We start from the raw sequence: 15,696 nt of genomic DNA, 5'->3' as shown, positions 1-15,696 counted from the left end.
ACTATACTACTAAGCTATAGTAATAAAAATGGCATGATATTGGCACCAAAATAGACTTGTAGACTAATAGTACAGAATAGAGGACACAGAGATAAACCCACATAAATACAATTATCTTATACTAGGCAAAGGCACTAAAAACATACATTGGAGAAAAGATAGCCTCTTCAACAAATGGTGCTGGCAGAACTGGAAATTCATATTTAACAAAATGAAATTAAACCACTATCTCTCACCCTGACAAAAATCAACTCAAAGTGGATCAAAGACTTAGGCACTAGAACAGAGATCCTATGCCTAATAGAAGAAAAAGTAGGCCCAGATCTTCATCATGTTGGCCTAGTATCTGACTTTCTTAACAAGACCCATAATGCGCAAGAAGTAAAATCAAGGATCAATAAAGGAGATGGATTCAAATTAAAAAGTTTCTTCTCAGCAAAGGAAACAATCAATAATGTGAGGAGAGAGCCTACATTTTGGGAGAAAATCTTTACCACATATACCTCCAATAAGGCATTAATCTCTAGGATATATAAAAATAACCCAATCAATAAATGGGCTAAGGAACTGAACAGATATTTCACAGAAGAAATACAATTGATCAACAAATATATGAAAAAGTGTTGAACATCTCTGGCAATTAGAGAAATGAAAATCAAAACTACTGAGATTTCATTTCATTCCACTCAGAATGACAATCATCAAGAATACGGGCAACAATAAATACTGGTGAGGATGTAGGAAAAAAGGTACACTCATACATTGCTCGTGAGACTGCAAATTGGTACAACCACTATGGAAAGCAGTATGGAGATTCCTAAGAAAACTTGGAATGGAACCATCATTTCACCCAGCTATCCCACTCCTTGGTTTATACCCAAAGGACTTAAAATCAGAATACTACACTAATACGGCCACGTCAATATTTATCGCAGCCCAATTCATAATAGCTAAACTATGGAACCAACCTAGGCGTCCTTCGATAGATGAATGGATAAAGAAAATGTGAGATATATATATATATATATATATATATATATATATATATATATATATATATTCAATGGAATTTCACTTAGCTTTAAAGAAGAATGAAATTATGGCAAATGCTAGAGTTGGAGAATATCATGCTAAGTGAAATAAGCCAATCCCGAAAAAACCAAAGGCTGAATGTTTTCTCTAATATGAGGATGTTAATTCACAATAGGTGGGGAGCACTAAAGAAAAACAGAGTTACCTTAGATTAGGTAGAGGAAAGAGATTAGAGGGGTGGGGAAGGGATGTGGGGATATGAATGATAATAGAACAAAACAGACATTCTTTATATATATATATATATATATATATATATGTGACTGCATGACCAATGTGATTCTACAACATGTACACTCAGAAAAAAGAGAAATTATATCCCATCTATGTATGATATATGAAAGTGTATAAATGCATTCTATTGTCATGTATAACTAATTAAAACAAATAAAAAAAATTTTTAAAAAGCAAACGATATCAGTGATAAAAATAAATCAATGAACTAAATACTATGACCTATTTAAGTACTGGAAATGAATTATCACTGATTCAATCCAAAACTGCTCAAATATCCAACACTAGTAATATTATAAAAAGAGGTGAGTGCTAATGAATACCAAAATAGCAAATATTTATTCTTTGAGGCAGAATAACATATACTTATTAGGTCAGGATTACATATGTAGACATAAATATTATATTATATATTAGCATAATTTTTAAAAATAGCTTATTATAAAAATAAGGCTCCTGGGCTGGGGTTGTGGCTTAGGAGTAGAGTGCCCACTTAGCATATGTGAGGCCCTAGGTTCAATCCTCAGCACCACATAAAAATAAATATACAAAATTAAGATATTGTGTCCAACCACAACTAAAAAATAAATATTAAAAAAAAATAAGGCTCCTTATCCACTACCCCAAATTTTACCTGGCAACTAGGTAAATCTTCCCCAAAAAGGTGGTGCTGAAGAAGGCTGGTGATTCTGAGGAAAGGTAAGCAGAAGTCCTGTAAATACTTTTCCATGGATTCAGGAGACCAAGCAATAGGACTAATCTAAAGTTAAAAAAGAAAATTTGAACAATTCATTGTATAATTGATGTAGTAAATTATATTCACAATGGCAACAAAATATTAAGCTTTTACTCAATAACTACTGTCTCATCTTAGCAAATACATACCATTACACACTCCTGAGTTCCTTCTTCATGGTATAACTTTCCTTTAGATAATTCATTTATAATAAAGCTCAATAACACTTCATAAGACTTTTCTGCATCACATGTATTCTGGAAAAAAATTAACATTAGTTACATTGGTCATTATGAAATATTAAAAAATCTACGTTGGAAATAACACTTTTTAATGAGCAAAACTATGATTATATTATTCTTCAAGCATAGAAACTTCAATTTTTCTAAACTGGGATACAACCATATGCCTTTGGACACACAATGAAATTGAACAGGTAATCAAAAACTATTCCAAAATTTGTTTAAAAGACAGCATATAAATTGTATAATGTAGATGCAAATGAACACATGCAAAACATGCCTTTTGAGCCAGTGATTTCCACTCTGGAATTCATCCAAAGAAAATAATCCAAAAGAAATTTTTTTAAAAAAGCTATATTCAGGGCTGGGGTTGTGGCTCAGAGGTAGAACACTTGCCTAGCATGCATGAGGCACTGGGTTTGATCCTCAGCACCACATAAAAATAAAATAAAGATATTGTGTCCACCTATAACTAAAAAATAAATATTAAAAAGCTATATGCAGAGGATAGTCATTGCAGCACTATACCAAAAAAAAAAAAAAAAAAAAAAAAAAGAGAGAGAGAGAGAGAGAGAAATGAACAACAATAATGATGCAGTTACCTAAATTATGGAATATCAACTTAACAGAATATTTTATAGGCAGTGATTATGACAAATTCAAACTTGTGGAAAATATTCATGATGTGAAGAGAGCCAAATAAAAGATATTGTACCACTCACTGTAGTGGCACAAATCATATATGCATGTATTAGAAGAAAACATGAGCCACATTTTTTAAAATTTTACAACTTTCTTTAAATTTCTTGAAGAGGATTTGTTAAAACTATTTACAAATCAAACAGAATAATATATTTATTACAGAATGTACAAAAACTATATTGAATAATGGTCTACAACAAAAACGTAATTACTGCTTCCAATTTTATAAGAAAGTAAAATAATGGCTATTTATAAATTCACATTTATTTCAATAAAATATTTTATTAATAAAGAAATGTACCTCTTTTATATTTATTAAAATATTAAAGAAAAGTATAACATGAAAATTATAGTAAAACATAAATTGGAATAAAGTAATGACTTTGCTATTATGTCATTTAGGCTACTCATTAACTGTATTTTTGAAACGAAAAATAAAAGAATTGAGTAAACACCATGGAATATAAGTTTATTCTTAACTTTTAAGGTACTTATAGTCTGGACTGCAGATTTATTTGATGATACTTTTTTCTATTTTCTAATTGTTTCTTCCATGATATTGTATTCTTTTCAGTCAAACTATAAATTCCAAAATATCAGAAACTATGCTATTTTCCAGGAATACCTTTTCATAATAAATATCTGCTCATAACAAATAGAATTTATTTGATAATATTGGAGCTTTTGACGCTAGAATTTGCCTGAGCATTCCTTTTTTGATAATCAGTTCTTTGCCTTATTTTAAATTAGTCCTCTGCCTTCTGCTGCATTCACTCTGCCATGTAGAACTATGTCCTGATTCTAAACTATTAAAGTATCCTTGTTGGGTATGGTGCCATATGCCTGTAATCCAAGTGGCTCAGGAGGCTGAAGCAGGAGAATCCCAAGTTCAAAGCCAGCTTCAGCAACTTAACGAGGCCCTAGAAAACTTAGCAAGACGCTTTCTCAAAAAATAAAAAGGGATAGGAATGTGGATCGATGGTTAAGCACCCCTGGATTTAATCCCCAGTTACCTGGCCCCCACCAAAACGTCCTTGACGCAACTGGTGTTATACCAGGTGACTCACCCACCTTTGCTTGCTTAATCAACAGGATGATCACATACTAAATATGATGACCTACAGGTTACATATACTTCACAAGAATCAACATACCACTGAATATCAAACAAGAAAAATTATTAAAACTTAATCAAATAATTTCTTAAACAAGGCAGAGTTTACTTAAACGCAAAATGTAGAAAACTTTAAAAAATATAACCATGAAAGATTTGTTACTTGCTAATAAATGTGACATATTTAAGATTCTTTAAATATACAACCCAGCCAAAAGCTTCCAAAATTTAGTACTCTTTTGAATTAGAGTTACAGAAAATAACAGTATTATTTCAAAGAACAATACTTTTTGTTCAGTATGATTTCAAGAATAATATTTATGTTTAGACCACTCAAGTAAATTACTGAATGAAATTAGCTTATAAATCAAATACATCAACATGTATTACATAAATAAAGAACATGCCAAATTCTATGTTAAATCAGACAGTTAATATAATGTTTACTAGTTTATACTGAGCACTCTTCTCACCAGAGTATTGGATGAAAAAAAATGAATTTCACATGTATACAAGTCTTAAGAAAGCATATTTTAAATAGTCTTTGAATAAATGAAAGAACAGGCTCATGAAACTTAAGAAAGAATTTCTGAGAAAATGGGCAAAAGATCTAAATTCCAGATCAGAAGAATACTAAGGAAAAGGTACCAAAAATAAGTGGGTTGGGGGCTGGGGACATAGTTCAGTTGGTAGAGTGCCTGCCTCACATGCACAAGGCACTGAGTTCAATCTGCAGAACCACCACCACCACCACCACCACCACCACACACACACACACACACACAAAGTGGGTTAAATAAAGGAAGGGACCAAGGTTTGAGAGATGCAGTGAGGTATTTAAGAGATGCAGAGGGTATGTGTTAGGTAGAATGCAGAGGGATGTGTTAGGTATAATGCTTGGTCTAAATTACAGTGCTTCTTTGGGGGATAACAGGCCCTGTAAGTATATTCTGAATGTCACATTTCCACTTCCAGAAAACAAAACAAAACAGAATCTACCCAAATATCTTGGCTTAAGAAATTCTAGTATAAAAGACTCTTAGCAAAAATTCCACAGAACAAAGGAATGTAATTTACAGTGATAATGATTTTTCCAACATAAATAAACCTTATTATCAAGTTAATCTCAAACCCCTTCAAAAATACGTAATACCTATATATTTATTGCCCCAGGCTAGATTAGATATGACCAAAAAGAAAGCTTTTGTGAGAATTATCATACCTAAGCATAAAGAATTATGAAGATGAAATGAGTAAAACCCAGTAAAGAAAGGAAAAAGAGAGTGAAAAGGGAGGGAAGTGAAAGTATATTAAAAAAAACAAAGAAGGAATTACACAGAATTTAAGTCATACACAGCGATCCATTTCATCATTCATAGTCATTATTTACAACTTCTATATCTAAATATTTATATCTATTGTAGAGAAAGGTAATGTGGCAAACCAACCATGACAGTTTTTGTTTTCAGTACTAAGTTATGTGGCTATGAACTAACATATTTTTAATTTATGCTCTAATAACAGGTGTCATAGTGTTTTACTAAGACTTTTAAAAAATAGCTATCAAGGGCTGGGATTGTGGCTAAGTGGCAGAGCACTTGCCTCGCATACGTGAGGCACTGGGTTCGATCCTCAGCACCAAATAAAAATAAAGAAACAAAATAAAGATACTGTGTCCATGTATAACTAAAAAAAAAAATTTAAAGCTATCAATTATAAAATTAACAAAGAATACTGACTAAACAGCCACTTAAATCCTGTTCCTTTCATCAGAAATTTACAATTGTTTAAATTTTGTCATTAAGACCTAATTTTGGAAACTACACTGAGATTCCATCTCTCTCCAGTCAGAATGGCAATTATCAAGAACCACAAGTAATAATAAATGTTGGCAAGGATGTGGGAAAAAAGGGAAAGTGAAGGGAAGGGAAGGCAAGACAAGGCAAGGCTAGGTTTTTTAAGTTTAGAAGTGGTAGGCTGGTGTTATGGCTCAGCAGTAAAGTGCTCGGCTCGCATGTGCAAGGCCCTAGGTTGGATCCTCAACACCACATAAAAATAAATAAATAAATAAAATTAAGGTGTTGTGTCCAACTACAACCACAAAAAATAAATATTAAAAAAAGAGCAGATTATGCTAAGTGAAATTAGCCAATCCCTAAAAAACAAATGCCGAATGTCTTCTCTGATATAAGGGAGGTGACTCAAAACAGAGTAGGGAGGAAGAGCATGAGAAGAAGATTAACACTAAACAAGGAAGAGAGATGGGAGAGAATGGGAGGGAGAAGGGGAATTGCACGGAAGATGGAAGGAGACCCTCATGGTTTCACAAAATACATATACGATGGTGTGAGGGGAAAGGGGAAAAAAAGAAAAGTGTCACAGTAGATGGGTAGAGAGAGGTGATGGGAGGGGAGGAGAGGGGAGGGAGGATAGGGAGGGCAGCAGAATACAACTGACACTAGAATTGCTGTATGTATATACATGGCTGTATAACCAATGTGATCCTGCAATCTGTACACATGGAAAAATGAGAATTCATACCCTATTTGAATCAAATGTATGATATGTCAAGATCATTGTATTGTCTTGAGCAACTAATTAAAAAAAAAAGAAGTGGTAAGTCAAAGGGCTGGGGTTGTAGCTCAGTGGTAGAGCACTTGGCTAGCATGTGTGAAACACTGGGTTCAATTCTGAGCACCACATATAAATAAATTAAATAATAAAGGTCCACTGACAACAAAAAAAAATATTTAAAAAAGAAGTGTAAGTCAAAAAGCAAACTTCAGATTGTAATAGGAAATAGGAATAAAGAAAAAATTGACAGATAATAGTTTAAATCTGCAGATACTTAATTACTATGTTCACTGAAATGTCACAGTTTTTATTATTATTATTATTATTTTTGGTACTAGGGATTGAACCCAAGACCTCATGTTTGCTGGGAAAATGCTCTATCACTGAGCTACATCCCCAATCCTTTTTATAACTTCCTTAAGATTAATGTTTGTAGCAAAATTTACAAAACAAAACTGTCCAAATTTAAGGGGATAAAGGCCAAGTATAGAGACAGATGCAGAAAGTCTAATCACGTAAGAAGACATATAATTCTTTTTTTTTAAAGCCTGAAGGTATTCCACTTCCAATTATAATACCATTAACTCATTTTGTCTTTCAAACACTTAAGTTCACTCATATCCTCATTTGAATGAGTTCCCCAAACTACTAAATGATGAATTCAGAAAAGAGACTAACCTTTTTGAGAGCTCCCATGTGTTTCCAGGCTGACCTATCTTCCTCACTGCATTTAACTGAAAGTGCAGCAAGAGCCTGTGTATATAGTAGGGTAAAAAGCACCTTCACAATGCAGGTGAAGTGTTCTACAAGAGAAAAAGAATATCATTATTTCTTTGGAATTTAGACATTTTATAAACAAGATAACTTCATAAATACAGCTTTCCTTGCATGTGCAACACTTATATAGTTAATAAAATGAAATTATGATGTGCTATACTTGTTGCCTAAAAGATCTAAAATTATAAAAACAATGTTCCTCTATACATCCACAGAATATGTTGATAAGAAGCATAAGAAAGTGTGATCTATTTTGGAAGACCAAAAAGTTAACGTCATTCAACCTGGAAATGAAGCCTATAGAACCTTGGCAAATACCCTCGCTGGTTTTCAGGTGCTCATTACAACATTCATGTGTTTCAATGTTTAAAACCAACATATTACCTACCTCTAGTATAAGAAAGAGCTCATAAAGAATAGTATAATACAAAAGATCTATATAATGAAAATTACAGAATCCTAAAGAAAGAAATCAAAGAAGACCTTAGAAGATGGAAAGATCTACCTAGCTCTTGGATAGGCAGAATTAATATTATCAAAATGACCATACTTCCAAAAGCACTATACAGATTTAATGCAATTCCAATCAAAATTCCAATGATATTCCTCAAAATAACAGAAAAATCAATCATGAAATTCATCTGGAAAAATAAGAGGCCCAGAATAGCTAAAGCAATCCTTAGCAGGAAAAGTGAAGCAGGTGGCATTATTATACCAGACCTTAAACTATACTACAGAAAAATAGTAACAAAAACAGCATGGTATCAGCACCAAAACAGACTGGTAGACCAATGGTACAGAATAGAGGACACAGAGACCAACCCATACCACTACAATTATCGTATATTAGACAAAGGTGCCAAGAACATGCATTGGAGAAAAGACAGCCTCTTCAACAAATGGTGCTGAGAAAACTGGAAATTCATATGCAAAAAAAATGAAATTAAACCTCTATTTCTCACCATGCACAAAACTCAAATCAAAATAAATCAAGGACTTAAAAATACAACCAGAGGGCTGGAGTTGTGGCTCAGTGGTAGAACACTTGCCTGGCATGCATGAGGCCCTGGGTTCAATCCTCAGCACTGCATATAAATAAATAAAAAGATCCATTGACAACTAATATATATAAAATACAACCAGAGACCCTGAGTCTAATAGAAGAAAAAGTAGGTCCTAATCTATATCACGTGGGATTAGACCCCAACTTCCTTAATAAGACTCCTGTGGTGCAAGAATTAAAATCAAGTATCAATAAATGGGATGGACTCAAACTCAAAAAAGTTTCTTCTCAGCAAAAGAAACAATCTGTGAAGTGAATAGAGAGAGCCTATATCTTGGGAACAAATCTTAACCCCTTGCACATCAGATAGAGCACTAATCAGTAGACTATATAAAGAACTCAAAAAGCTAAACACCAAAAAAAACCAAATAACCCAATCAATAAATGGGCCAAGGACCTTAAGAGACACTTCTCAGAAAACGATGTACAATCAATCAATACATGAAAAAATATTCATCATCACTGGTAATTAGAGAAATGCAAATCAAAACCACTCTAAGATTTCATCTCACTCCAGTCAGAATGGCAGCTATTATCCACACAAACAACAATAAGTGTTGGTGAGGATGTGGAAAAAAAAGATACACTCATACACTGCTGTGGGACTGCAAATTGGTGCAGCCAACACAGATAGCAGTATGGAGATTTCTTGGAAAACTGGGAATGGAACCACCATTTGACCCAGTTATCCCTCTCCTCAGCCTATACCCAAAGGACTAAAAACAGCATACTACAGGGACACAGCCACATCAATGTTTATAGCAGCACAATTCACAATAGCTAAACTGTGGAACCAATCTAGATGCCCTTCAATAGATGAATGGATAAAAAAAATGTGGCATATATACACAACGGACTATTACTCAGCAATAAAAGAGAATAAAATCATGGCATTTGCAGGTAAATGGATGGAGTAGAGAAGATAATGCTAAGTGAAGTTAGCCAATCCCAAAAAACCAAGTGCCGAAAGTTTTCTTTGATATAAGGAGGCTGATTCATAGTGGGATAAGGAGTGGGAGCATGGGAGGAACAGACAAATTCTAGATAGGAAAAAGGGGTGGGAGGGGAAGGGAGGGGGGAATGGGATTATTAATGATGGTAGAATGTGATGATCATTATTATCCAAAGTACAGGTATAAAAACACAAATTGGTGTGAATGTACTGTGTATACAGAGATATGAAAAATTGTGCTCTATATGTGTAATTAGAAATGTAATGCATTCCTCTGTCATATATAAATAAAAAGAAGAGGGCTGGGGTTGTGGCTCAGTAGTAGAGCGCTTGCCTAGCATGTGTGAGGCACTGGGCTTGATTCTCAGCACCGCATATAAATAAATAAAGGTCCACTGGCAATTAAAAAATATTTTTATTAAATAAATAAATATAATAATATAAAATATGTATTTTATAAAGTAAAAAAAAGACATTCTAGTATTTAGGTTGCTGAGTTTCAGAATTCAGTGAAAACTATAGTAATATCAAACAGTAAAAATAATACATAAAGTGCCTGATAGCTTTGGACATATATGAGGTACTTTTATATTAAATGGGAGCTTAACAATCATAGTTAACATCTGCATTACGTAATAACTTAGAAATTTCTTTTCAAATGTCTTATTCAATCCTCAAAATGGTCTCAATGTTTCAGACAGATAAACTTACACACCTAGGATTCTAAACTTGCATCCATATAGATAATTTTTCTTCAAATCTGTGTTCCTTCTATCATACTATGCTGCTCTGGTAGCAAATGCTTATTTCTATGTAATCAGTTGCTGGAGTGAGAAATTTATAGACATCCTTGATACTTTCTGTCTCTTTCTCACCCACATTAAAATAATCACCAAGTCCTGTCAATTCTATTTTTTAAATATCTCCCAAGTCAGTTCAAAAAACCTGGACAAAACTTCCATTGTTTCTTTTCCAGACCTAAAATTCCAACCTAAGTGACTATGTCAAATCCTTGATCATTTCCATGTTTGATGATTCACTAGAACTCATAAGATTATACTGAGTCTTATAGTCATACTCATGACTATGATTCATGACAGCATAAGAATACAAACTAAAATCAGCAAAGGGAAAAGGCCCATTGGGCAAAGTCCTAAGGAAATTTTTAGAGTCCATACTGGATGTGCTTAATCTCCTCCAGCAACAAGCTGTGACAGCTCAGAAATCTCATGAAAGAGACAGCACCCAAAGGACTGTCTCTGCCTAGCACATAACAAAATCCCAGACTCCTAGGGAGAAAGTAAAAGCATTCAGCAAGAACCACATTGTTACTCAAAACAGATTTGGCATTCTTATCAGTTCTGAAAATGACGGGTTTCCTTCCAAAGCCCAAGTTCACTGATGCTAGTTAAGGTCCAACTTTACAAGCAGGCCTTCTAACAGAACAGGGAGGAAGAGCAGGAAGAAAAGTTTAACATTAAACAGAGACATGAGGCGGGAGGGAAAGGGAAAAAAAAAAAAAGGGAAATCACATGGAAATGGAGGGAGACCCTCATTGTTTTACAAAATTATATATAAGAGGTTATGAGGGGAATGGGATAACAAACATGGAGGGAAATGAATTACAGTAGATGGGGTAGAGAGAGAAGATGGGAGGGGAGGGGAGGGGGGATAGTAGAGGATAGGAAAGGTAGCAGAATACAACAGTCACTAATATGGCAGTATGTAAAAATGTGATGTGTAACCGATGTGATTCTGCAATCTGTATTTGGGGTAAAAATGGGAGTTCATAACCCACTTGATTCTAATGTATGAAATATGATTTGTCAAGAGCTTTGTAATGTTGTGAACATCCAATAAAAAAAAATAAAATAAAAAAAATAAAAAAAAATTAAAAAAAAATGTTAATTCTTTTCTACATGGTAGTTTATCTGTATCACCTCTTAGATTCTTACAATCTATTTTTTACTGTAGCTAGACTGATGTCTGCCCGTTTCCACTGAGGTACAATTGATGAAAATTGTAAATACTGAAGGTATAAACACACTCTGAAATGATTCACATTCAAGTAAACATATACATCACCTATATAGTTATCACTTTATGTGTATGTGGTTAGAATACTTAACGTCTACTCTCTTAGCAAATCAAAGTATACAACAAAGTTTTATTAAATACAGTTAGTATACTTAATTTAGGAGATATAGTGTGAGCAGATTCTAGAACTTATTTTCTTGGCACTTGTACCTTTGACTATTATCTCCCCACTTCCCCACCCACCCTCCTGACCACTGGTAACTACACTTCTACTGTTTCTATGAGTATGAATGTTTTAAATTCTACATATAAATGGGATAATGCATTACAGCTGGTCCTCTGTGTCCACAGCTTCCACATCTGCAGAGTCAATCAACTTCAGATAGAAAATATTTGAAAAAAATTATCTTTATTGAACATGCACAGTTTTCTTTCTGGCTTTATTAAACAATACAGTATAACAACTATTTTACATAGCATTTACATTGTATTAGGAATTACACAATGTACCTTGTATTATTGTGTGTGTGTGTGTGTGTGTGTGTGTGTGTGTATATATATATATATATATATATATATATATATAAATTAAAGAAAAAATATATAGTAATATTGTCTTATAAGTAAACTAGAAAAGATTTAAAGTATTACCACAGGACATGTATAAATTATATGCAAATATTATGCCATCTTTATATAAGAGACTTGAACATCTTCAAATTTTGGAATACATGCAGCATCCTGAAACCAATCCCTAGAAAATACCAGGGGACAATTGTATTTACCTCTGGGACTGGCTTACTTAATGTAACATAATATCCTCCAGGTTCACTGTTGCAAATGGAACAAGATTTCCTTCCTTTTTAAGGTTAAATAACATTCCATGTATATATGTGTGCATGTGTGTATGTGCGCGTGCGCACGCACACATGTGTATGTGTGTATCCATTCACTCATTAACATTTAGGTTGTTTCCACATCCTAGCTATTGTAAACAATGAGGCAATGGAACATGGGAATACAGATATCTCAAGACACTGATTTCATTTCCTTTGGCTCTACACCCAGAAGTAGGATCTCTGTATCATATGATAGTCCTATTTTTAATTTTCTGAGGACCCTCCACAATCTTTACCATAAGGGTTGAACTAATTTACATTCATTCCAACAAGGTATAAGGGTTCCATATTCTCCATAACCTCACCAATACTTGTAATTTTTTGATAGAAACCTTCCAAACCAGTTAGAGGTAATATCTCACTGTAGTTTTGATTTGCAGTTCCCTGATGATTACTGATATTAAGAAGACTGATGATCTTTTAAAGAAACATTTGGCATCCTTCCCCTAGGTGTCTACAAACTGAAATAATCTTCCTTTCTCATAGGTAGGCTAACTCATGAAATCAGTCAAATAACACCTTGAAAGTCACTTCCCAAAGAAAATCTTCTCCGATTTAAAATTGTGTGAGTATACACATGTGTGCCACATATCTGCTCTTATCCGTGCTGATCAGTTAGGGTGGGTACTTGATATAAACCATATTAGAGTGCATCTATGGGATTTTTATAACTGGAGATGAAGGGGAAGTGTAAATATTGAGCCTAGAAATGTCAGAGGCCATGCTTCTGGTCAACAGCTGAGCCTGAATGAAGTGACAAGACTGACGAAAGTGGACTCATGGCAGAATGAGAGATCCATGATAGAAAGAATCTGTCAGCCCTTAAAGTTATGGTTCTGGTTTATCCCTAAGACCACAAGACTACTACTCCCAGCTCCTACAGGCTCATGTGAGTCCATCAGTGGACTTCAAATGAATTTCTCTCACCTGCAATAGATATAGCATTAAGAACTTATAGTATGGGAGCAAATAGAAGGAAAAGAAATCTAAAGTTGGAGCATTAAAAAATAAAGACTCCAGACCCAACCAGGAAACTTAGTTTTGAATAATGAAGATAAATAAGTCATAATGAGGAAGCCAGGGATGGAATCAAGAAAGGGAAGGAGGATTTCAGAGGATACAGAGATATGAAACTAGAAAAGTTCATTTCTGTGCTGAAAACCAAATGTTGCAAACAATAGGCTACCCATCTGAATGCAGCTTCAGAGATGTATGGTATACCTTTATCCTATTTCATTTTTATGTACTGACATTTAAAAACAGATTTCTTACAAAAGTCCAGAATTTCACTTACTCTTTTTTTTTTTTAAAGAGAGAGTGAGAGAGGAGAGAGAGAGAGAATTTTTTTAATATTTATTTTTTAGTTCTCAGCGGACACAACATCTTTGTTGGTATGTGGTGCTGAGGATCGAACCCGGGCCGCACGCATGCCAGGCGAGCGCGCTACCGCTTGAGCCACATCCCCAGCCCAACTTACTCTTGATGAATAAAATCTGATAATAAAGCAATTTATGCAGGAGAATGACATTATATTTGCATTTTGAAATATCCACTGTAGCTTCTTAGAAAAGGATGGAACAAGACAAGAATGGAGGCAATAGACCGAGAAGGGCGATAGCTGGGTCAAATGGTGGTTCCATTCCCAGCTTTCCTAAGAATCTCCATACTGCTTTCCATATTGGCCGCACCAATTTGCAGCCCCACCAGCAATATACAAGTGTACCCTTTTCCCCACATCCTCGCCAGCACTTATTCTTACTTGACTTCATAATGGCTGCCAATCTTACTGGAGTGAGATGGTACCTTAGGGTGGTTTTGATTTGCATTTCTCTGACTGCTAGAGATGGTGAGCATTTTTTCATATACTTATTGATTGATTGTATGTCCTCCTCTGAGAAGTGTCTGTTCAGGTCCTTGGCCCATTTGTTGATAGGGTTGTTTGTTATCTTACTGTTTAATTTTTTGAGTTCTTTGTATATTCTGGATATTAGGGCTCTATTTCAAGTGTGAGGAGTAAAAATTTGTTCCCAGGATGTAGGTTCCCTGTTTACCTCTCTTATTGTTTCTCTTGCTGAGAAAAAACTTTTTAGTTTAATTAAGTCCCATTTGTTTATTCTTGTATATAACTCTTGGGCTATGGGCGTCCTATTAAGGAATTTGGAGCCCAACCCCACAATATGTAGATCGGAGCCAACTTTTTCTTCTATCAGGTGCAGAGTCTCTGATTTGATATCTAGCTCCTTGATCCATTTTGAATTAACTTTTGTGCATGGCGAGAGAAAGGGGTTCAGCTTCATTTTGTTGCATATGGATTTCCAGTTTTCCCAGTACCATTTGTTGAAGATGCTATCCTTTCTCCATTGCATGCTTTTAGCGCCTTTATCATAGCAGCACAATTCACAATAGCTAGACTTTGGAATCAACCTAGATGCCCTTCAATAGATGAATGGATTAAAAAACTGTGGCATTTATACACAATGGAGTATTACGCAGCACTAAAAAACGACAAAATCATGGATTTTGCAGGGAAATGGATGGCATTAGAGCAGATAATGCTAAGTGAAGCTAGCCAATCCTTAAAAAACAAATGCCAATGTCTTCTTTGATATAAAGAGAGCAACTAAGATCAGAACAGGGAAGAAAAGCATGAGGAAAAGATTAACATTAAACAGAAACGAGTGGGGTGGGAGAAAGGGAGAGAGAAGGGAAACTGTATGGAAATGGAAGGAGACCCTCATTGTTACACCAAATTACATATGAGAGTTTGTGAGGGGAAAAGGGGGGGGAAACAAGGGAGAGAATTAAACAACAGCAGATGGGGTAGAGAGGGAAAATGAGAGGGAGAGGAGGGGGGATAGTAGGGGATAGGAAAGGTAGCAGAAAACAACAGTCATTAATATGGTATTATGTAAAAATGTGGATGTGTAACCAATGTGATTCTGCAACTTGTATTTGGGGTAAAAAATGGGAGTTCATAACCCACTTGAATCAAATGTATGGAAGATGATATGTCATGAGCTTTGTAATGTTTTGAACAACCAATAAAAAAAAAAAAGAATGGAGGCAAATCAGGGAAATGCAAATTCAAACTAATTTGAGATCCTATCTAACCCCAGTTAAAACAACTATTTTAAAAAAAATGCTGGCAAGGATGCAGAGAAAAAGGAATTCTTTTGAACTACTGGTGGAAATGTAAATTAGTAAATGCACTACGGAAAAACAGTATGGAAATTCCTCAGAAAACTAGAGCTACCACATGATCCATATACTACTC

At 34.4% G+C, this 15,696-nt stretch overlaps 1 protein-coding gene across 5 annotated transcripts in view; it reads right to left on the bottom strand.

Annotated features, from left to right (window-relative positions):
- Positions 1–15,696, bottom strand: part of UBR3 (ubiquitin protein ligase E3 component n-recognin 3) — a 225,100-nt gene that overhangs the window by 14,272 nt on the left and 195,132 nt on the right. For all 5 annotated transcript variants that reach the window (XM_081261280.1, XM_081261279.1, XM_081261282.1 and 2 more), the window contains 3 exons: positions 7,373–7,497; positions 2,212–2,319; positions 1,961–2,086 (listed from right to left, as the gene is read on the bottom strand). In XM_081261280.1, coding sequence (XP_081117406.1) covers positions 1,961–2,086; positions 2,212–2,319; positions 7,373–7,497 — 359 coding nt within the window. The remainder of the gene's footprint in view (positions 1–1,960; positions 2,087–2,211; positions 2,320–7,372; positions 7,498–15,696) is intronic.

Source organism: Spermophilus citellus (assembly GCF_964194105.1).
Source record: "Spermophilus citellus genome assembly, chromosome: 11".
NCBI classification, from domain to species: Eukaryota; Metazoa; Chordata; class Mammalia; order Rodentia; family Sciuridae; genus Spermophilus; species Spermophilus citellus.
The sequence above is the reverse complement of the archived record's forward strand: the minus strand, read 5'-3'. Positions and strand labels throughout refer to the sequence as shown.